This window comes from Hibiscus syriacus, unplaced genomic scaffold (genome assembly GCF_006381635.1).
Source record: "Hibiscus syriacus cultivar Baekdansim isolate YM2019G1 unplaced genomic scaffold, ASM638163v2 tig00112253_pilon, whole genome shotgun sequence".
Classification (NCBI taxonomy): Eukaryota; Viridiplantae; Streptophyta; class Magnoliopsida; order Malvales; family Malvaceae; genus Hibiscus; species Hibiscus syriacus.
Window position 1 is genome coordinate 42,686 of NW_024063283.1, and position 22,492 is coordinate 65,177.

At 37.8% G+C, this 22,492-nt stretch overlaps 2 protein-coding genes across 2 annotated transcripts; both read right to left on the minus strand.

Moving 5' to 3' along the window:
• Nucleotides 1–9,281: 9,281 nt before the first annotated feature.
• On the minus strand, nucleotides 9,282–9,733 carry LOC120176769 (histone H3.2). Its single transcript, XM_039183116.1, has one exon. It carries the CDS (start codon nucleotides 9,692–9,694, stop codon nucleotides 9,284–9,286), a length of 411 nt encoding a protein of 136 aa, XP_039039047.1. The 5' UTR covers nucleotides 9,695–9,733; the 3' UTR covers nucleotides 9,282–9,283.
• Nucleotides 9,734–12,615: 2,882 nt separating this feature from the next.
• Nucleotides 12,616–14,486, minus strand: LOC120176770 (NHP2-like protein 1). The gene is made up of 5 exons (XM_039183117.1): nucleotides 14,403–14,486; nucleotides 14,204–14,324; nucleotides 14,022–14,125; nucleotides 12,982–13,113; nucleotides 12,616–12,881 (listed from the first exon to the last, which is right to left on the minus strand). The coding sequence occupies exons 1-5, from the start codon at nucleotides 14,403–14,405 to the stop codon at nucleotides 12,855–12,857; spliced, it is 387 nt and encodes a 128-aa protein (XP_039039048.1). The 5' UTR covers nucleotides 14,406–14,486; the 3' UTR covers nucleotides 12,616–12,854.
• Between the last annotated feature and the right edge of the window lie 8,006 nt (nucleotides 14,487–22,492).

The window sequence follows — 22,492 nt, forward strand, 5'->3', positions numbered from 1 at the left end:
ATAAAGCTTCATTAACCAAAACCATGCTTGACTCTTAAGAATTAACCGAAGGAAAACCAAATCACCTTTGCTTAAGGCTTCACGGTGGAGAAGAAGAGAATGAAGAAGAGAAGTCTGGAAACTTTCCCACACAAATGCTCCACGTGGTATAAAATATCCTCACATAATATTTAATTATCTTCCTTGTTAAAATACTCATTTTCCCTCTTAACTTCTCCTTCTTTGCTAATCCATCCTACATGAAATATTTCTATTAAGTCTTTCAATTTTTTAATTTATCTACTTTGGTCACTAAATTTTAAATTTTCATAATTTAGTCCCTAACCCAGTATTGAAGATGTTACATATATCGAGAGAAGTTGTAATTCCTATTTTCTCATAGTGAAAATCTTCTATCTTTGCTCGTGGTTTTTTCTCTATATTATTTAGGGGTTTTTCATGTAAAATTTGTGTCTTCTTTACATTCATCTTTATTTTCTCAAATTATCAATTGCGATTTTGCTCTATCCGATAGTCGTATTCTGCAACAATTGGTATTAAGATCCATATTAGAGTGTGTAATATCTACTTATTGTCTTTGTGGTTGCCACCAAAAGGTGGATCCTCCAACATAAAAAAGTAAAAACGTTATTACACATTCTTTGAAGGTTCCAGAGAACTATTCATGATAGTGAAATAGTGGAGTTATCTGTAATAAAGCTATGCAACGAAATTTGATATTGAAAAATTTAATGGGAGAAATTTCTCATTGTGGAAATTGAAGATGAAGGCATCATAAGGAAATATGGGTATCTTGCGGCTATCAGTGAAAGGCCGATAGATTTCACAGATGACAACAAATGGATCAAAATGGATGGGAATGATATGACAAACTTTCATATAGCATTAGCAGATGAAGTATTGTCAAGCATCGAGGAGACAAGATAGCTAAGGAGATATGAGATCATCTCACCAAACTGTACGAGGCCACATTGTTGCACAATAAAATTTTCCTTAAGAGGAAATTCTACACTCACCGGATGCGAGAATCTACTTCAGTGACGGAGTACTTAAACACACTGAACACTTTATTTTCTCAGCTTACATCCTTAAGATGTACAATAGGTGAACAAGAACGTGTTGAACTTCTACTTCAAAGTCTACCTGATTCGTATGATCAACTCATCATCAACTTGACAAACAATAATGTCACCAATCTAGTCTTCGATGACGTTGCAGCTGTTGTTCTACAATAAGAAAATCGGCGTAAGAACAAGGAAGACAGACAAGTAAATCTGCAACAATCAGAAGCGTTGACAATGATGAGAGAGAGATCAACAGAACGCGGCCAAAGTGGTAGTCACAAACATGGTAGATCAAAGTCGAGAAGTAAAAAGAATTTGAAGTGTTACAACTGTGGAAAGAAGGGTCATTTGAAGAAGGATTGTTAGAGTCTAGTTAAAAACTACAATCCATATGGCAACACCGCAAACACTTCAGATGATGGAGATGCTCTATTTTGTGAAGTGTCAACCACCGTGGAAGGTAAAAAAGATTTGCAGATATATGGTTCATTGATTCAGGAGCAACATATCACATGACCTCAAGAAGAGAATGGTTCCATCATTATGAACCTATCTCAGAAGGATCTGTGTATAGTTGCAATGATCATGCCTTAGAGATCGTTGGCGTTGGAACATCAAATTGAATATGTATGATGGAACAGTTAAAATTGTTCGAGATGTGCGGCACGTGAAAGGCCTGAAGAAAAAATTATTATCCTATGGTTTATTGTATAATAATGCAAGGAAGATTAAAACAAGAAAAGGAATCATAAAGGTGTTTCGTCGAGCGCTTGTGGTGCTGAAAGGCGAAAAGATAGTAGCAAACTTATACACACTGAAGGGAGAGACTTTTCAAGAAGAAGAAGCCTCTGTTGCCTCATGTAGTTCAAATTCTGCAATGTTATGGCATCAGAAACTTGGACATATTCAGAACAATGAATGAAAGTTCTTGTGGAGCAAAAACTACTTCCACGCTTAACAAAGGTATCACTTACTTTGTGTGAGCATTGCATAACAAGTAAGCAACACCGGTTGAAATTCAACACGTCAAATTCTAGAGGCAAAAGTGTTCTAGAATTGGTTCATTCTAACGTATGGAAAGCACCAGTTACATCCCTAGGTGGAGCAAAATACTTTGTCTCATTTATTGATGACTACTCTAGGAGATGTTGGGTGTACCCTATTAAGAAGAAGTCAGATGTGTTTTCAGCTTTCAAAAACTTCAAAGCGCGGGTGGAACTTGATTCTGGAAATAAGATCAAGTGTTTCAGAACAGATAATTGAGGAGAATACACAAGTGAATAATTTAATGACTTTTGCAGGAAAGAATACATCAATAGACAGTTCACAGTGTCGAACACTCCTCAACAAAATGGAGTGACAGAGCGGATGAACAGAACCTTGTTAGAAAGAACAAGAGCAATGTTGAGGGCTGCAGGCCTAGAAAAATTATTTTAGGCAGAAGCAATCAATACTACTTGTTATTTGGTGAATCGAGCTCCATCAACTGCAATAGAGATGAAGACACCAATGGTGATGTGGACTGGTAAACCAGTTGATTATTCAAACCTCCATGTATTTGGAAGTATTATGTACATGATGTACAACTCCCAAGAAATTTCAAAGTTGGATCCAAAATACAAGAAATTCAAATTCTTGGAGTATGCTGATGGAGTAAAGGGGTATGGTTTGTGGGATTCCACTGCTCGAAAAGTGATCATCAGCAGGGATGTTATCTTTGTAGAAGATAAACTACAAAGAAAAGAAGACGATGATAGCACTGAAAATTCAGAGACTACACAGATACATGTAGAAAAGGAGTTTGAACAAGGAGATTCTTCTGAAGTAGAACCAGCACAAGATGAACAAGAACCAGAGAGTTATAAATCTCCAACAACTCATCAATCAGATCGTGTGAGAAGACGTCCCAATTAGCACTCAGATTATGTTATAGAAGGAAATATTGCATACTGCCTTTTAACAGACGACGGTGAGCCATAAACATACCATGAGGCAATAAACAACTCAGATGCTTCATTATAGATGATGGCGATGCATGAAGATATTGAATCCCTTCATAAAAATAATACATGGGACCTTATGCCACTACCATAAGGAAGGAAGCCAATTGATAACAAATGGGTCTTCAAAATCAAACGAAATGGTGACTATCAAGTTGAGAGGTATCGTGCAAGACTGGTGGTCAAGGGATATGCTAAAAAAAAGATATTGATTTCAATGAAATCTTTTCTCATGTGGTTCGACTAACAACAGTTCGAGTAGTCTTGGCAATGTGTGTTACATTGAACTTACATCTAGAGTAGCTAGATGTTAAAACAGCTTTTCTTCATGGAAATCTTGAAGAAGAGATTTATATGCTCCAGCCTAAAGGTTTTGAAGAAGAAGAAAAGAAGAACTTGGTTTGCAGGTTAAATAAATCTTTGTAAGGTCTAAAGCAGGCGACGAGGTATTGGTATAAGAGATTTGATTCCTTCATTATGTGCCTTGGATACAACAGACTTAATGCAGACCCTTGTGCTTATTTCAAGAGGTTTGGTGATAATAATTTTGTTATATTGCTGTTTTATGTGGATGACATGTTGGTTACAGGACCCAACTATTGAAGAATTGAAGGCACAACTAGCTAGGGAATTTGAAATGAAGGACTTGGGATCAACAAACAAGATTCTATGGATGCAAATTGACCGAGACAGAAGTAATAGGAAGATTTGGCTTTCACAAAGAATTACTTGAAGAAAATCTTGTCAAGATTCAACATGGAAGATTGTAAGCCAATTTATACCCCTCTTCCTATTAACTTCAAATTATCCTCCAGTATGACTCCTAGCAGTGAAGAAGAGATGATAGAGATGTCTCGAGTGTCGTATGCATCGGCAGTGGGAAGTTTAATGTTCGCTATGATATACAGAAGACCAGACATTGCACAAGCAGTGGGAGTGGTGAGTCGGTACATGACGAATCCATGCAAAGAGCATTGGAATATAGTAAAGAGGATTTTGGGATACATCAAAGGGACCTCAAATGTTACATTATGTTATGAAGGATCAAACTTACTTATCAATGGGTATGTCTATTCTGACTATGCAGAGGATTTGGATAAAAACAAATCTACAACATGATATGTATTCAAAGTTGATGGTGGAGCTGTAAGCTGGGTTTCAAAATTACAGTCAGTTGTGGCTACGTCAACAACTGAAGCAGAATATGTAACAGCTACACAAGCCAGTAAAGAAGTAATTTGGTTGAAGATGCTATTGGAGGAGCTTGGGCACAATCAAGAGTATGCCTCTCTATTTTGTGACAGTTAAAGCGTCTTGCATTTAACAAGGAATCTAGCATTTCATTCAAGGACAAAGCACATACGAGTTCAGTACCATTTTATTCATGAAAAGGTGGAAGAATGGAAGGTAGATATGCAGAAGATCCATACCAAAGACAACATAGCAGATTTCATGACAAAGACGATCAATGTCGATAAATTTACTTAGTGTCGATCCTCTTGTGGTCTGACAGAAATATAAGCAATATGAAGGTACAAGGTAGAAAGAATGGTATGAATATATGATTGTTCCAATCAAATCTTCAAGTGGGAGATTGTTGAAAGTCAAAATTGGTGGCAGCTAAATTTGTCAAATTAAACTGCAATTCGGTGGCTTTCAGTGCAACCGAAATTGTCAAAATTAGGAGCATATTTTGTTATTTTTTGTACGGGAAAATTGTAAATTTAGTCCATGCACTTTAGGGTATTAACAAGATTAGTCCTTAAGCTTCAACTATAAATACCCTAACCCATTTAACTTCAAAATCATCCCAAATCATTCTAGCTTTCTTTCATTACTAGAGAATTTAGAGAGTTTTCTTGAGAGTTGTTTTCTCCTTTCACCAAGAAAGAATTGTTATTGTTTTCTCCTTGTTAGATCGAGAAAAGTTGTAATTTCTATTTTCTCATAGTGAAATTCTTTTATCTTTGCCCGTAATTTTTTTCCTATATTATTTAGGGGTTTTCCACCAAAATTTGTGTCTTTTTTACCTTCATCTTTATTTTCTTAAATTATCAATTACAATTTTACTCTATCCGATAGCCATATTCCGCAACATGTTTTGGTAGAATGGCTGTTAGCATTTATCTCAAAGACTGCTCATCTCCAAGCTGCTTATAATGGGTGAGTTCAAATTGCCGAATACGAATTGCTTCCAACGATTTGTTTATCGTGTGAGAAGTATGGCCATGTGCAGAATCTATGCCACGGAAAACCCAAAGTAACCCAGTCGGCTACCGGTGAAACTTCAGTACCATCGAACACATCCCCAGAAGACCAATCAACAACTTTAGTGCCGGAGCAATATAGCCCTTGGTAGATCGTTGAGCGAAGACAATCTAAGAATAATAAGAAGCCTACCACGGTGAAAGATGCACCCAAAGTTACCTCGGGTTCTAGATTTCAACCCATTGCTGCCACGTCCGATGAGGGGACTAATGATGTACCGGAAGGTAACCCAATTCCTAACACTCCTGAAACAATTAGTGCAAACCTCAGAACAAACCTGTTGCCTCTTTCTGAAAACCCCAGCAACCTGTTCGAAACCTCGAAGGCAAAGAACCGTTGAGTGTCCGTAAGCCCCTATCTGTTTCTAATGTGACCATGAAAACCACGAGGTCTATTTCTAGAACACTGTCTGCAATCTCTCGCCATTCCTCTTTGCCTCCCGTGTGGCTACCCTTGTTAGAACCAAGCATATAGCTCTTGCGCTATCGGAAAATGATGACCCTAATTTCAGAATTCCTCCAACTCTGCATCCTCCGGTACACAAGCCTCCTCTGGAGAAGCATAACAGTGATCCACCAGACACATACCAAACAACCTCATCTTTTACCTCTCATTCAACTGGTGCTGTTAAAGACCCAAATGATAATGGGACAAAAACTTCTGCATGTCCCATGCACGTTGAAAGCACCCATATTGGTGTAAAGAATCCGGACGGTATTGCTAATGGATCTGATGTTGATCCGATCAGGTCCGCCCCTTTCTCCTCTCATTTTTATGGATTTAAATATCTTTTACTGGAATATGCAGGGAAGCAGTCACCCTCGATTTTCATCCGCTGTTCGTCAATATTTGAGGGAGTTCAAGTCGAATTTGATTATTTTTATCGAAACCCGCGTCAGTGGGGATATAGTTGATAGTTTCATTGCTTCTTTGGGTTTTCCGTTTTCTCATCGAATTGAAGCCGTTGGCTTCTCTGGGGGAATCTGGTTATGCTGGTTTGACTCTGTTCGGGTTGAAATCTTATTGAATCACTTCCAATTTATCCATTGCCGAGTCTCGCATGTTGCCTCCGATTTGTCCACCCTGGACACATTCATTTATGCGAGCCCCAATTCTACTAAGCGAAAGAGACTATGGCCCTTCCTCAGCTTTAGTGCCACTTCTATTGACTCTACATGGATTCTTCTTGGCGATTTTAGCGCCACTCTTTTGGCCTCGGAAAAGCTTAACTTTGGGAGCTCCTCTAGGCCTAGCAAGGACTTCATGGATTTTGTGTATGATAACGGTCTTCGAGATATGTGTTATCAAGGGCTGGAATTCACTTGGAAATTGGAATCGTGGGAACTCTTATGCCAGACTTGACCGAGTTCTTTGTAATAATCAGTGGGATGAATCCTTCCCAGAAAGCATCGTTAGCCACCTCTATCGCATGCGGTCGGACCATCGACCACTTCTTTTCAGTGTGGGCAATTCTTCCGCGAACCGACGAAAATCTCAATTCTAATATTTCTCTGGTTGATCTCAGCATGTGAACTTTAGCCGTTTGTTCAGGATAATTGGGACTCTTCCGGCTCGCTCTCATCCTCAATTTCAACCTTTACTGAAGCTGCAAAAATCTGGAATTCTGCAGTTTTTGGCTACATCGGAACCTGAAAGAAACTTTAATGGCTTGACTACGCAGTGTGCATAAAAGTTTGAACCGTCATCACTCTAGATTCCTTATTGATCTTGAGTCGGAGCTTCTTCCTGATCTTGAAAACCTTCTTGACCTTGAAGAGAAGCTCAGAAAGCAACGATCGAGATCGGGTTAGATCTCTCAAGGAGACCGGAACTCTAAATTCTTCCATGGGAAGGCTTTACTCAGGAAGCAACGGAATATGATTGTCGCCCTCAAACATGCATCCGGTGATAGGTGTCACGATGAAGATACTCTTCGACAAGAGGCGGTTCAAATTTTCAAATCCATATACTCAAATGATGGGAACGTCTAGGCCCATTTTCCTCATACGAATTTTCCACGTGTGGCTAATCCTGTCGCCGTTGAAGGCATCGGGACATGATGGTTTGGATGCCGAATTCTTTCAGAACCAGTGGCACGTCGTTTCTAAGTCAGTTTGCAAGATGGTTCAAAATGATTTTGCAGGCGAAGGTATTGAATCCGACATTAACAGAATCGTCTTAGTCCTCATTCCCAAAATTGAAACCCCTGCGACATTTTCGGATTTTCGGCTTGTAAGCTTGTGCACTGTGATGTATTATAAGCTTATAACTAAGATCATTGTTCGACGCTTAAAGCATATCATGCCGATCTTAGTTCAACCAAATCAGATTAGCTTTGTTACTGGTCGTTCTATCACCAACGTCATTATTAATCAGGAAAAATTTCACTCTATGCTAAACCTGAAGAGTAAGCAACGGTTGATGGTTATCAAAGTAAATTTGGAAAAGCTTTTGATAGGATACGATGTGACTTCATTCGGGATACTCTTATTGAGGCTTGGTTCCCCGCCAGCATGGGCAGACTAATCATGCACTGTATTACTTCCTCTTCTATGCAGATCCAATGGAAATGGCAAACTCTCGACTGCTTTTATACCTGAAAGGGGTGTCCCACAAGGGGACCCCTTATCCCCTGCATCTTTGATTTGGCTATGGATCTGCTTGTCCATAGCGTTCACCGTTGTGCTGATTCGGGACTATGGAAATGCTTCTCCCTTGCTCGGAATGGCCTACTAGTTTCTCACCTTTTCTTTGCCGACGATCTTATGTTATATGCGAAAGCAGATCTGCATCATGCTTCGATCAGTAACCGTGGTAGGATCTGTATAAGTCGAAAGATTTGCTGTATTGATCACCCTAACATTCCCAAGTGAACTGGCTCATTTTCCACAAACTCGGCCACCTTCAATCTCTCCTCGGCCGAAGACTCTAAATCCAAATGCACAGCCAACTGGATCCTGGGATGGTACAAAACTTTCAACATCCTCAGCAAGCTGACACCATCACTGGAGATAAGGTAAGTCAATCTGGGAACCGGGTTGGCAGAAGTTGGTACCTTGGGATTGATGTAGTTTGGAAGAGATGAAGTGGAAGTAGTTAAACCCAATAAGTCCGGGAAATGAATATGAAGATTAAACTAATAAAGCTAAGCCCAATTTGAACCAACAAAAACATAGAACCTTCATTAAAATTCCACCTTACACCTAGATTTTGCCGAGAAAGCAAATTACACGATACGGAACAAAACCCTAGATTTTCCCTAATTTCATAATTAATACAGTAGATACATATAATCGGCTAAACTCACGATATAATGCCCTCAAAATAAATAATTCACGAAATAACGTTATCCCAACATTATTTGCTGAAATAGGGCGAAATCAACAGTGTGGCCGTAGGTCGCCATGCCTTCCGGGCGACCTACGACGTGGCTTGCTCTGCATGGGACATGCACAACCCAACCATAGGTCGCCATGCACTCCCAGCGACCTCCTAGGTCGCCATGCACGCCCGGCGACCAAGGAGGTCGCCATGCACTCGGGGCGACCAAGGATTCATGCATGGGGAGATCGTGCCATGCACTCGGGGCTCGGTTCATGCATGGGGCACTCGAGGCGACCAAGGAACGGTTCATGCATGGGACACTCGGGGCCATGGAGTCCCGGCAAGGTCGCGAGCAGGCGAGCATGCAGCAGGGCATGGATGGGCGTGCTCCTTTGGCGAGATGGGTGTGCATGGGCATGGAGGTCGTTGGCTGGTAGGTCGCAGGGCATGCATGGCGACCTACCAGGTCGCTGGGCGTGCATGGCGACCTGGTAGGTCGCCGGGCGTGCATGGCGACCTACCCCCGGTACTGTAGAGGACACCACTTGAGCAATTAATCTGACGATCCCACTATTTCGTGAAAAAAAAAATTTCAACGCACTATCAACGAGATTTTGCCCATATAATCTAAGCCCTTTCACCTCTAATCCTCCTAGCAAGTTGGATATCCTTGGGCATGATTGTAACCCTTTTAGCATGGATAGCGCAAAGATTAGTGTCTTCAAACAGTCCAACGAGATAAGCTTCAGCAGCTTCTTGAAGAGCAGCAACGGCGCTGCTTTGGAACCTCAGATCGGTCTTGAAATCTTGAGCGATTTCCCTCACCAGCCTCTGGAAAGGAAGCTTCCTGATCAACAATTCTGTACTCTTCTGGTACTTACGGATTTCTCTCAAAGCCACGGTTCCTGGCCTGAAACGATGAGGCTTCTTTACTCCGCCGGTTGCCGGAGCCGACTTTCGAGCGGCCTTTGTGGCAAGCTGCTTCCTTGGAGCTTTTCCTCCGGTTGATTTTCTAGCTGTTTGCTTGGTACGAGCCATTGCTAGGACGATTTGATGAATAAAAAGTGTTTGGTTTGCAAGAAAGTAGGATATATTTGAAGAGAAATTTTTGACGGCGAAAGTTGGTAGATTATGGTATGTGGGCTAAACTCACGATATAATGCACTCAAAATAAATAATTCACGAAATAACGTTATCCCAACATTATTTGCTGAAATAGGGCGAAATCAACAGTGTGGCCGTAGGTCGCCATGCCTTCCGGGCGACCTACGACGTGGCTTGCCATGCACAACCCAACCATAGGTCGCCATGCACTCCCAGCGACCTCCTAGGTCGCCATGCACGCCCGGCGACCAAGGAGGTCGCCATGCACTCGGGGCGACCAAGGATTCATGCATGGGGAGATCGTGCCATGCACTCGGGGCTCGGTTCATGCATGGGGCACTCGAGGCGACCAAGGATGACCAAGGAACGATTCATGCATGGGACACTCGGGGCGACCAAGGATCGGTTCATGCATGGGAAGAATGGGGAGATCGTGCATGTGTAGGTCGCCATGGAGTCCCGGCAAGGTCGCGAGCAGGCGAGCATGCAGCAGGGCATGGATGGGCGTGCATGGGCGTGCTCCTTTGGCGAGATGGGCGTGCATGGGCGTGCATGGGCATGGAGGTCGTTGGCTGGTAGGTCGCAGGGCATGCATGGCGACCTACCAGGTCGCTGGGCGTGCATGGCGACCTGGTAGGTCGCCGGGCGTGCATGGCGACCTACCCCCGGTACTGTAGAGGACACCACTTGAGCAATTAATCTGGCGATCCCACTATTTCGTGAAAAAAAAAAATTCAACGCACTATCAACGAGATTTTACCATGGTATGTGTGTGTTTATATATATATCGCAGCGGGAAGAAGTGAACTTAAAAAACAAATCTTTTTACTAAAGATTTTAAATGAGTAAATCTAAACCATAGCTAATTGAGATACGGACGGCTGGTTTTTTATCAAATGTTTGATCCGTGGACGATGGAAAATACGATCTTAGCCTTCCGACGACTGAATCATAAATGACAATCCGTGGGTTATCCATCCAACCAATGGGATTCACCCACCATCTTTCACATGTGGTGTTTGATTCGTTGGAATTCTTTGGAATTAGTAGAATTAGAATTCAATTCTACCACTTTTTCATGTTTAGTTTAAGTTTTCAAAGGGAAAATTGGAATCCAATTCCATCAAGGGAGGGAAAGTAAATTTCATCCATAAAATGATAGAATTAAAATCATTTGTAGGAGGGAATGTGAAATTTGATCATACTACCCTCATCAATCTTTTGGTATTTGGGTCAAATTTTTTTTAAATTTCGGGATTGGGTCGGGTCGGATTTTTTTAAGTGTGATACTCAGGTCGGGGTTGGGTCGCTTTTTTAAAAAAATCGGAATCGGGTCGGATTTTTTTAAAAAATAGGGTTTGGGTCGGGTTTTTTAAGTGTGATATTCGGCTCTGTTTTTTTAAGTGTGATATTCGGGTCGGGTTCGAGTTTAGGGTGAAAAATACCCGACCCGAAAAAAAATATAATTTTACCTTATATATTTAGGAATAATTACAATAATACCCCTCTATATATAATTTTTTCAATTAAGTCATTGTTTTTATTGAATAAAAATATTTTTTATTTCGGGTCGGGTCGGGTTTCTAATTCATATATTCGGGTCGGTCGGGTGAAACTTTATTTTGGTCGGGTCTCGGGTGGAGGTTCCCTTGTTCTCGGGTCGGGTCGGGTGGACCAAAAACCCAATCCAACCCGACCTATGGCCATCCCTAATTGGGATGATTTTAACTTATGATGTTTATTAGTATGATTTTTATAATTTATTGAAATGAATAATCAATCAATAAAATGAAAATTTAATATTTTTTAAAATTTTATAATATATTGTTACATGTAAGTTATAAAATAAACTAAAATTAAGCAAAAAAAAAACAAGAAGGGCAATTCTGTCATTTTAAATTACTGAAATCAAATTCATCTGACATGTCTGCGAACCAAACATAATATGGAATTGGATTCCAATTCAATTTTCTGTCAACCAAACATGTTTCAGATTCAGATTTCAATTCCTTCAGATTTCAATTCCTTCACAGATTTCAATTCCATCAGAAACATTCCAACGAACCAAACGTCACCTAATTCTTTTTCTAATTGAATTGAATTCACACAGTAATTTTATTTTTCTAAAGAGAAACTTACGAGATTTCATATGAAAAACAGATGAGAATCATCGTCCATTTAAAATATTAAATTCCTATATATACTTTCTTTCTATTTTTAATTAAAAAAACTATTTTTACCTCTTAAAATTTTACAAGTATACGTCCCTTCAAGATTTTATAAATTTTCACTTCCTTGAAAATTTTATAAACCTGCACCTCTAACATAAACTTATGCGGCCATTTTTTGTTTTATTATTTATTTCTATGTTAGTTCTTTCTTTTCTTTTCATTTTTATCTAACTCATAATGTGTCTTCTTTCTGGAACTGATAAAATGTAAGCATAGAAATGCCTAAACCTCGAGAAATCGGTCACATAAGTGTAAATCAAGATCCGTCGAGCATGATGAAGTTTTGGATTCTTCCATTCCAATGAGACATTTTCACTCAATTTTGGAATTCAGCGAAATCTATGGCCCTCACACCTTGAATTCTTTGCTTTCTTGGACTGAACGATGAGCGTAAAATTAACCACAAATATTTGGAGTTGCGATAAAGCTCAAAACCGTTTCGTGGGTCAACGGAAGCCTGATATGGATGCTTCATTGTATTTAACTTGTTGGGGAGTCAATAAAAGCTTGATTTGATGCTTCATAATTGATCTGATAAATTAAATAAAAACCTAAAATCCAAAAGTAATTAAATCGAAAATGTGAAACTGTAACAGCACAAATGGAACATATTTGACAAGTTCAGGCAAACATTAATTCATTGCATGATTCATATTGAATTCAGCTAAACGTCAAATTCAAGATTACCCTTTCTTCTCTCAGTTCATATGAAAACATAATAAGACACAACAATGGCATTTTTTAAGGTCAAACACTAAAAGACCTGCTCAATAGTGGCACGACTTCATCAGTCAAAGCCTCTAAAGGAGCAACCACCACATTCCAAGAGGCCCATCACACTGAATACGAACTGCATAATATCTTTAGATTAGGAGCTTCTCAATGGCATCCTGCATTTCACAGACAAACAGCATAAGCAAACACACACAAAATATGGGGGGAAAACATGAGCCGTACAAGGTAACATTCTTTCAGAAAGTTCAGGTATACCTTGAGCTGTTGTATTTGAGATTTCAATTGGCTTCCTTCATTTGTCGTGACAGAGCAGGCGATTACAGGTCTTGTCACACCACATGCTCGCCCAAGCGCTTGCTTTGAAGGAACAAATACATAAGGTACGTTCTGCAAAAGTTTAATTACATATAATGTTATTGTGATGTCATAAATTATAATCTTCCAACAACAATGGGAAATAGAAAATTTTAGCTGCCAATCCCTGACATTTTTGCTCCATGGAAAGATGCTAAGGAGTGGTAGTTGAATTGTTTTTTCATGATAAAGTTTACATTGAGCTATGAACCATCAAGAATTCAAAGCTGAAGTGTGGAGAACATGTCGTATACAACAGAAAGTACCATAATCTTACATACAATCCTATGTTGTTCAAACAGTTCTTTAAAGACAATTGTCATGTTGATTGGATACCTAGATAGAGTGACAATACGACATCCCAAGACATACTAAACACGGGAATTATGAATCAATGAAACACATGTCCTCCAAAAAACATGACAATTTGTCCAAAAAAAAAACTCTTGCATGGCTAAATATTTGCAAGGCCCAAACATCTTATTATTAACAAAAGAGCACAATTTTATGAAGAGCAAAACGTTAAACAAGCCCCAGCATATCAAACATAAACCTGGACAAGCAAAGGTGGTGTATTAATAAATATAAAAGAAAGAAAAAGGCTTCAAAATGCTCATAATACTCTGTTTACATGGATGGATGCAGGATTTGGAGGGGGGAATTGATAAAATTTCAAGGGGGACAAACTCATAAAATAAATTATGAATATAGAATACAAAGAAAATACATAAAATTATATGAGAATTTGAAATTTTAAGGGATAATCGTTGTTGACATATATTTTTTTGTGCAGTGTATGTTTAGAGCACAAACCTTTAGTTACCTTCTTTATTTTATCAAGTGACATAAAAATTACAAACAAACAAACTCCCGTTCATGCACAAGAAAATACAAATAAAACAAACGAAAATATCATGAAGAAATTCCATAAACTAAATTACCTTATCTTCAGCGAGCAAAGGAAGATGCAACAGAATCTCAAGGGGCTCAGTATCGGCAGCCATGACAACAAACTCCGAGATACCTCTGTTCAAGGTCTTAGTAGCTGAATCCCATCAAAATGAAGAAAACCCATATCAGAAATCTCAAATATTGAAAATTGAAAAATGCGTATGTCCCAAACCTTCATTAGCACCCTTTTTGAGCTGCTTGTAGTTAGCAGCTTGTTGAACAAGATCCAGAATGGTGGTGGTTAATTGAGCATCGGCTAATGGGTATGCTTTGGGATTCACTGGTTCTCCGGTCTGCCAAACAAAAACAGAGTCAATTGTAATATAAAAGCAAAGAATAAACATTAGACGAAGAGATGCAAAGAGAAGTACCATTTTGGTTGAGAGAGACGGCTAGCAAAGGGGAAGATTAAAAAGAGAGCAGAGACTAGGGTTTTTGCCGGGGAAATGAAATTTAGGGTTTAAGAAAATAAACACAACGATTACTCGGATGATTTATAGGATGTTCAACTCGGATAGGAACCTATTGTCTATGCCCAATGGGCCATGGCCCTAGTTGTGTTTAAAACTTGGGCTATTTATATTGGACTCATCTTTAACTCCAGGCTCATATTCAAGTAAAATCCAGTCTTCGAACAAATTTAAAATATGGCCATATTCTTCCATTAATCCATGTATCGTGTTTAAAGTGTGGATTTAGATCTTACATTCTCATTACTCTCAAATTCTAATATTTTGTCTTGACTGAAATCTATTAAGTCAAAATTCTATTATTAGTATATATATCAAATCAAATTAACAACATATACTATTATAATATAAACATAAAAGTTATTTATGCCTAAATTTGAACAAAAAATGATTTAAATGTGTGGTTGCCTTGATCAATTTCAGTGAAAATGTGTGATGGTTTGATGGGTGTAATTAAGGTGGTTGTGCCCTGGTTTTAATCCTACTGATCTAAATGCAAAGTGTTTAGTTATTCGGACAAAAGTTTCAATGAGGTTGTTGTAGGTGACGGGGAAAAAAGGAAAGAAGTGTTAAAAAGGGGCAACCTCTTTGGGCAAGGAAGCTCTGGTTCGGAGTCTCAAGTTTAAAATCATGGGGATCAGTATGTTGTTGCTACTTTGCAAGGTACTGAGAGAGTGAATATTTTGCAGATCGAGGGAGAAGGTGGACTGAGTTTTATTGGAGTTGAAAATGTGGCTTTGGAAATTTTAGGGGGTAAGTGTGATGGTGGTGTTGTGAGTTCTTCTTTTTCTTTAGAGGAGGGTAGGGATGTTAGGTATACTGGAGTGGGTTCATATTTGGATCATTCATCTCAGAGGAGGAGAGGTAAGGGTAAGAAAAGGGATAAGGTAAGGGCTATTTTTGTTAGTTCCTCTAATAAGTTTGAGGTCCTTGGTAGTGTGGAGGAACGTGAAGGCTTAAGGAAGTCGAGGCTTGCTTCTCAAGGGGTGGTACACATTCTGCAGGAGATGAAGGCTAAAAAGAAGGACTTTGAGGAGAAATTTAAAAAGGTAAATGATGTTGGTTTGACAGAAGATGTTAATTCTTCTCTATGTCTATGATTGTTTTATGGAATATTAGGGGCTTTAATCGCCCCACTAAACAGGCAAGGGTAATGAGTAGAGTAGAAAGATTGAATGTTGAAATTTTATGTCTAATTGAAACTAGAGTTTAAGAACATAAGCTTATGAGATTGTGGCTAGATTGGAATTATGTTTGAAATTATAGTCATATTGGAAATGTGAAGATTTGGGTGCTTTGGAAGAAAGGGTTGCAGTTCTCTATTGTGTATGTGTCTGATCAGTCTGTTTCTTTGAAGGGTGTTTTAGAGGATAAGCATGTGGTTGTTACTGCTGTGTATGGGAGAAATGACAGTATTGCTAGGAGAAATCTATGACATTCTCTACAGGCTATGGAGGGTCTGGTGAGGGATTCTTCTTGGCTTGATGGGGGTGACTGTAATGTCACTGTTACTACCAATGAGAGCTCTAGTAATGAGGGGGTTAGTGGGCAAGTCCCGATTATATAGAGGAGTTGCAGGTTTATATGGATGGCCTTGGTTTGATTTATCACCCTTATTCTGGCCCTGTTTATACTTGGTCTAATAAACATGAAGTAGGATTTCTTACCAAGAAGTTAGATAGGATTCTGGTTAATGATAATTGATGTAATGTGTTTACTTCGTTCATGTTGAATTTCAAGCTCATGGGGTCTTTTATCACTGCCTTGGTGCTGCTTGGTATGCTCACGAGAATCTTGCTTCAAAACCAAAGCCTTTAAATTTTTTGATTTCTGGATTTTGTATCATGAATTCAAAGAGATGGTTAACTGGTCTTGGAGAGAATCTTTACAGGGGGTCCTATACAGATCTAATTTGGTAAGTTGAAGAGACTGAAGCTAGTTTTGAGAAGGTTTAATAAGGATAAGCTTTCTGATATTTCTAAGAGGGTTCTGGAAAAAAGGGATCAGTTAGAGAGGAAGCAACTTTTAAATCTATCTGGTGTTGAGGATTATGGTCTGAATATGGAAAAGAAGTTGATGGTGGAGTTAGTTGAGTTGGAGAAGGTTGAATGTTCTTTTTATCGGTAAAAGGAAAAAGTGGTCTGGATTTAGGATGGGGACAAGTGCACTAGGTTTTTTCATTCACATGTTGCACTAAAGAAGAATAAGAATACTATTAGGGTGTTACATGATGATGAGGGGCATAAATTGGGAACTTTTGACTCTATGGCAGTTGATATGATGAGGTTCTTCACCCAGCAAGTTGAGACTGTTGATGAAAGTGTAAGGGGATGTGATTTGGTGTTGTTGAGGGACATGCTTAGGTATTCTCTTCCTGCTAGAGCTAGTGATGACCTGGTTAGAGATGTCACTGGGAAGGAGATTAAGGAGACTTTTGTTTAGCCAAGGCAATGACAAAGCGCCTTAGCCTAATGAGTTTACTGCTGGGTTTTTCAAGGCAGTTTGAGATACTGTTGGATTGAATGTTTGTGTTGTAGTTAAGTTTTCTTTAGTTCTGCTATATTACATCCTTCTTTTAACTCAACTACAATTACTCTTGTGCCTAAAGTGCCAAATCCTAGTATGGCTAGAGATTATAGGCCTATTTTCTGTTGCTCTGTAGTTTATAAGGTGATTAATAAATTCTTGTTGCTAGGCTTGTTCCTTTACTCCCTAGAATGGTCCCTATGAATCAAGTTGCTTTTGTGGGGGTAGGAGTATAGTTGACAACATCTTTTTAGCTTAGAGTTTGTGAGAGGGTATGGAAGGAAATCTCTCTCTCCTAGGTGTGCTTTAAAAGCTGACCTACGGAAGACTTGATTCTCTAAGTTGGGATTTTATTCTTGGGTTGTTGGAAGGGTTGATGTTGCCTGAATAATTTATAAGGTTGATTTATGCTCGTAGAATGCAGTTGATTGGGGTTGTTTTGCATCATGTGGCTAATTTCTAGTGCAGACAGTTGGTTCTGCCTACTGTTGTTGTCAAGTGGGTTGAGCAAATTTTTTCTCAGCTTTTCTGGAAAAAGGGATATGCATGTTAAAGGAGCTAGAGTTAGTTGAGAGTGTATCTGTTCTCTTAAGTCTGAGGGTGGCCTGGGGATTAGAAGTTTGAAGTGTTAGGGCAAGGCTTGTGTGTTTTTTCTGATGAGGAATATTCTTTCTATTGAAGGGTCATTGTGGGTAGCCTAGTATATATTTATGTTTTTAAGGGTATATACTTTTGGAAAGTTGAATATAAGAATCGTTTTAGTTGGGTTTTGAAGGAGATCTTAGGATTAAGGGAGGAGGCTAGGCATTTGGTTGGTGGCAAGTCTAACTAGGGAGTGATTACTACAAGGTGATTCTGGGAAGAGATTCGAGTAAGAAGGGACAAAGTTGAATAGTAGAGGATTATGGCTCTCTATGAGTGTCACAAAACATTATGTTATCACTTGGATGTCAGCCATTAATAGGCTTCCTACAGTTAACAGACTGTTAAGAATGGGGGTAGTTGTTGATGCTGGATGCAGGATCCGTGGTGGGAGGGGGCAATATTCTAGGGATCATATTTTCTTTAAATGTTATTTTTCCAGGGAGGTTTGAGAGGTGGTTCTTAGGCTTTGTGGCAATTGTAGGGTGGTGGGGACTTGGAATGAGGAGTTGCTTTGGGCTGTTTCTAGGCTCAAAGGTAAATCTTCTTGTTGTATGTGTTAAAAATTGCTTGGTGTGTTTTTATCTATTATATTTGGGAAGAAAGAAATTTCAGGCGGTCTAGGAATATTATAAGAAGTATAAATGTGATTGTAGATATCATAAAGGTTGTTGTTAGGATTGAAGTGTATAAGAAGTGCATTAGGTTTGATACAGTAAACTATGCTATATGTGATGCTTGGGGCTATAATTTTTCTTAAGTAGGGGGTGATGTTGTTGTGTTGTATTCTTTTGTAGGAGTCTTTGGCTATTTTCTTGGATAATAAGATTTTAATTTATCCAAAAAATATTTAAATTATTAAGATAAGAATAATATAAACTTAAAATGGATTTAGATTAACTGTTACAAATATAAGTAGAAAATTTGACACTAAAATTTAAAATGAGACCGAACTTACACAAACATACTATGTATGTATGTGTGTGTATATATATATATATGTGTGTATGTGTGTGATCGACAACCGTTGCAACTAAAATCAACTTCTCTCCATAAAATAGAGCCCCGAAAGACTCAAACTTGGCCCGAAATATGCTAAAATTTGAGCCATAGCAAGTTTACCAGATCACAACTCACAAATCTTGAAATATGTAAATATCCCAACATCAACTAGATTCAAACCTAGTCCCCACCCACTGGAAATAGCCAATACCTAATCATACGGAGCAGCATCATAGAGCTTCATGTCACTCATAACCAAATACTTGTCATCACTGGATTTGGCATAGCAGACATCGCTGCTAAAAAAAGTTGGAGCATTAACACTTGCAGCAGTATAACAACCATCAATGGAGAGAACAACATAAGTATTATTGCAAATGCTTGAAGATCTAATATATTTTTTAAAGCCAAAACCACCAAAATCCACTCCATGTCTAACCCTACCACCAGTACTGCCGGCATGGTAATTTTTAGCATGTTGGCTTAACTAATTTGGGACTTCCTGATTTGATTCCTTTAGTAATTAAGTCAATGACTTTGCAAGAGACAAGTTTTTATCACCGAATAAAGTATTAGCCAAGCCGCTAGTGGTAGATCCAGAAAAAAATTGAAGGTGGACACACATATTAATAACATAACTTTCTAAGATAAAAATACTAATAATATTTTGATTATAATAAAAGTCTTACAAAAAAGTACATTTGAAAAATAATTTTTACAACTGTTCCCTTCTAGGCTTCATGGTTAGATATCGTTGTATGATCTTTTCATTGTCTACATTATCAAATATATATTTCTCAATAAAAGAAACCAATCAATCATTCAACCATTCATCTCCTATATGGTTGCGCAACCGAGTCTTTATAAAATGCATTGCAGAGAATGTTCTTTCCACTATTGCGGTTACAACCAGTAAAACCAAAGCTAACTTTAAAAGTAAATACACAAGTGGATAAACAACATGCTTCATCATCTTAACCATCTTTTCAGATAAATAAAAAATTTCTTTTAGATCACAAAATATTTCATCTAAACTAACATAAATAATATAATTCTCAAGCTGATAATCAAGTAACATAAGATCTTCTATAAAAAAATTCACAATGGTAAAATTCGATAAGACGAATCTATTTTTTTCTTATCAAAAGAAAGATACAAGTCCCTTGGACTCAAGCAAGCCTCAGAAAGAAGTAAATATGTACTTGTCTAAGAAAAATGATTATTAAGCTCTTGAAGTTGTCTATCAATCACCTGATAAAATAATTCAACCTGAAAATGATACAAATTTGAAACTTCACGAGCTTTGCTCCTAGACCTCCCTATAACAACAAACACATTTTCCATATTTGAAACTTCAATGTTATTATTTTCAAAAAAGAAAGAAACATCTTCAAGTAAAGGTTGCCACCCCACATCTCTCATCATTTGTAGTCATTGCTTGTACACACTAACTAATTGCATAACATTCAATATGTCTTGGTCACTCCATTGCAATGCTTCTGATTATTCATTATTAAACCCCAATATATTTTTCATCAAATAAAAATTAAACACAAACTCAAATGATTGTGAAGAACAACGTACAAGCTTCAGCTCTTTGCTCTGAGTGTGTTCCATCTTCCTTAATAATTTCAAGTACATCTATCACAGAAGAAAACATAGTAATCAAGCTAACAATAGTTTTATAATGCGAACCCCAACGAGTATCTTCATCTCTCTTTATAACATTTTCTTGATTTAATCCATGACCACTTAAGGTTTCACCATTTTGTAATGATTCTCTTACTTTAATCATTTGACTAGATTGAAGAATTTCGTTTCTCTTACACGAAACACCAACCACTTTAACCAAACTAGCAACCAAATTAAAGAAAAAGGTAACCTCAACTTGTTTTTTAGAAACAACAACAAGTGCTAATTGAAGCTGATGTGCAAAGCAATGAACATAAAAAGAGCACTCATTGTCCCATATAATCAAACTTTTAAGCCCATTAAATTCTCCTTGCATATTACTTGCCCCATCATAACCTTGTCCTCTTATTCTTGAAAAACATAATCCATGAGTTGCAAATACATCTTCAAGAGCATTCATAAGTGAAGCAACACAGTATTAGAAACATGAACAAGACACAAAAAACGTTCAACAAGTCTTCTTTTCTTATCTACGTAACGTAAAACGATAGTCATTTATTCTTTAACAGATATGTCACGAGACTGGTCAAACAAATAGCAAAAAATTCATTTCCAAGTTCATCAATAATTGCACAAGTAGTATCGCTAGCAGTTTCACTAACATTATCTTTTTGTATAGTCGGTGCTACTAGTTTAAGATTGCCACGAGCATTTTTAAAGACTTTGTTAACAATCAAGAAACTGTAAACGTTCTAAAAAGTAACCTTGATTACAAGAATCTTGAGACTCATCATGTAATATCCCAAATATCATATCAGGGACTATACTAAAAAGATTTAAAATCTTAAGATTTAATTAAATAAGTGGTAAAAGATGAGAAAAATGATTTGGAATATTGTTTAGACTAATTTGTAGCAATAAACAAGTTAAGAGGGCACTTTGGTCTTTTAAGAGGGATAATGAATTTAAAAATAGATTAGAGATTTTAAATAGGAAGAAAGAGGAAAATAAAGCATTTTCCTACACTTCTTTTTCTTCTTCATGTTGGGTTGCTCTCCTCTCTAACATAAGGTAAACTTCCATTAGCTAGTGTTTCCTTTAAATTATGGGTTGCTTTGGTAACATTAAGTGATATATATGCTCAAGGAAGGATTAGATGGGATTAAAATGATGAGATAAGGGGAAATATGGGAGATTTTCAAAAATGGGTTTTGAAATAATATGTTAATATATGAGTGTTTATTGATTTTTATTGGTAGATTTGACTTTTTAAAGAGGTAAATGAAATATTAGAAGCATTGGGTGAGCTTAAAAACATGTTAGAAATTTTGGTGTGATTCTTAGAATCAAATGAGGTTGATGGATACTAGATGTTTTAAAATGAAGAAAAGTAAATATGGTTAAGTATAGAAGAGATTGATAGTATTGTGGGAGGTTAGAATAACAAAATTTGACCTCATTTGTATAATACTAGGGCTGAAAACTGGAAAATCTGGGCATGGGTATCGATACTGATAGAATAGGCTAAAATGGGATGAATCAGTTGAGTAGTATCGATACTAATTCAATCAGTATCGATGCTAAATGGGGAGTATCGATACCGAAGGGAAGGTATCGATACCATTCAAAACAGAATGCAAAAATGGTATTGATACCATAATAGGGTATAGGTACCATAGTATGGTAGTATCGATACCATGGTAGGGGTATCGATACTGAGGAGCCAGAAATTGTATGATAGGCTAAGATTATTGTGGAAAGTTAATAATAGATACTTTTGAGTAATGTTTAAGTATAATTGCTAGGAAATATACTAATAATTGATATTATACATGTATTTAATGGATATGGAATATATCGAAATCAAGCTCCTGAGTTTAGTAAAGAAAAAGGCAAAGGCCAAGTTCCGAAGTGATCAGTTTGTGCGTTTTGGATATCAAAGCAAGGCAAGCCAGTGAGCACATTTATTATGCAATTTATATAAAGATGTATTACACTGAGTCCAGTTAGAATATATAAATTTTAAGGTATGTTTTACAGTAGTAATAAGCTCTATTTAATTTATAGAAATGATATTGTGAATGAGTTTTAGAGTATGAGCTGCTCTAAAATGAATAAACAAAATAATAATGCATATGGGTGCATTATTGGCATGAAAGGATGCCAAAAGAATAATTCATATGGGTGCA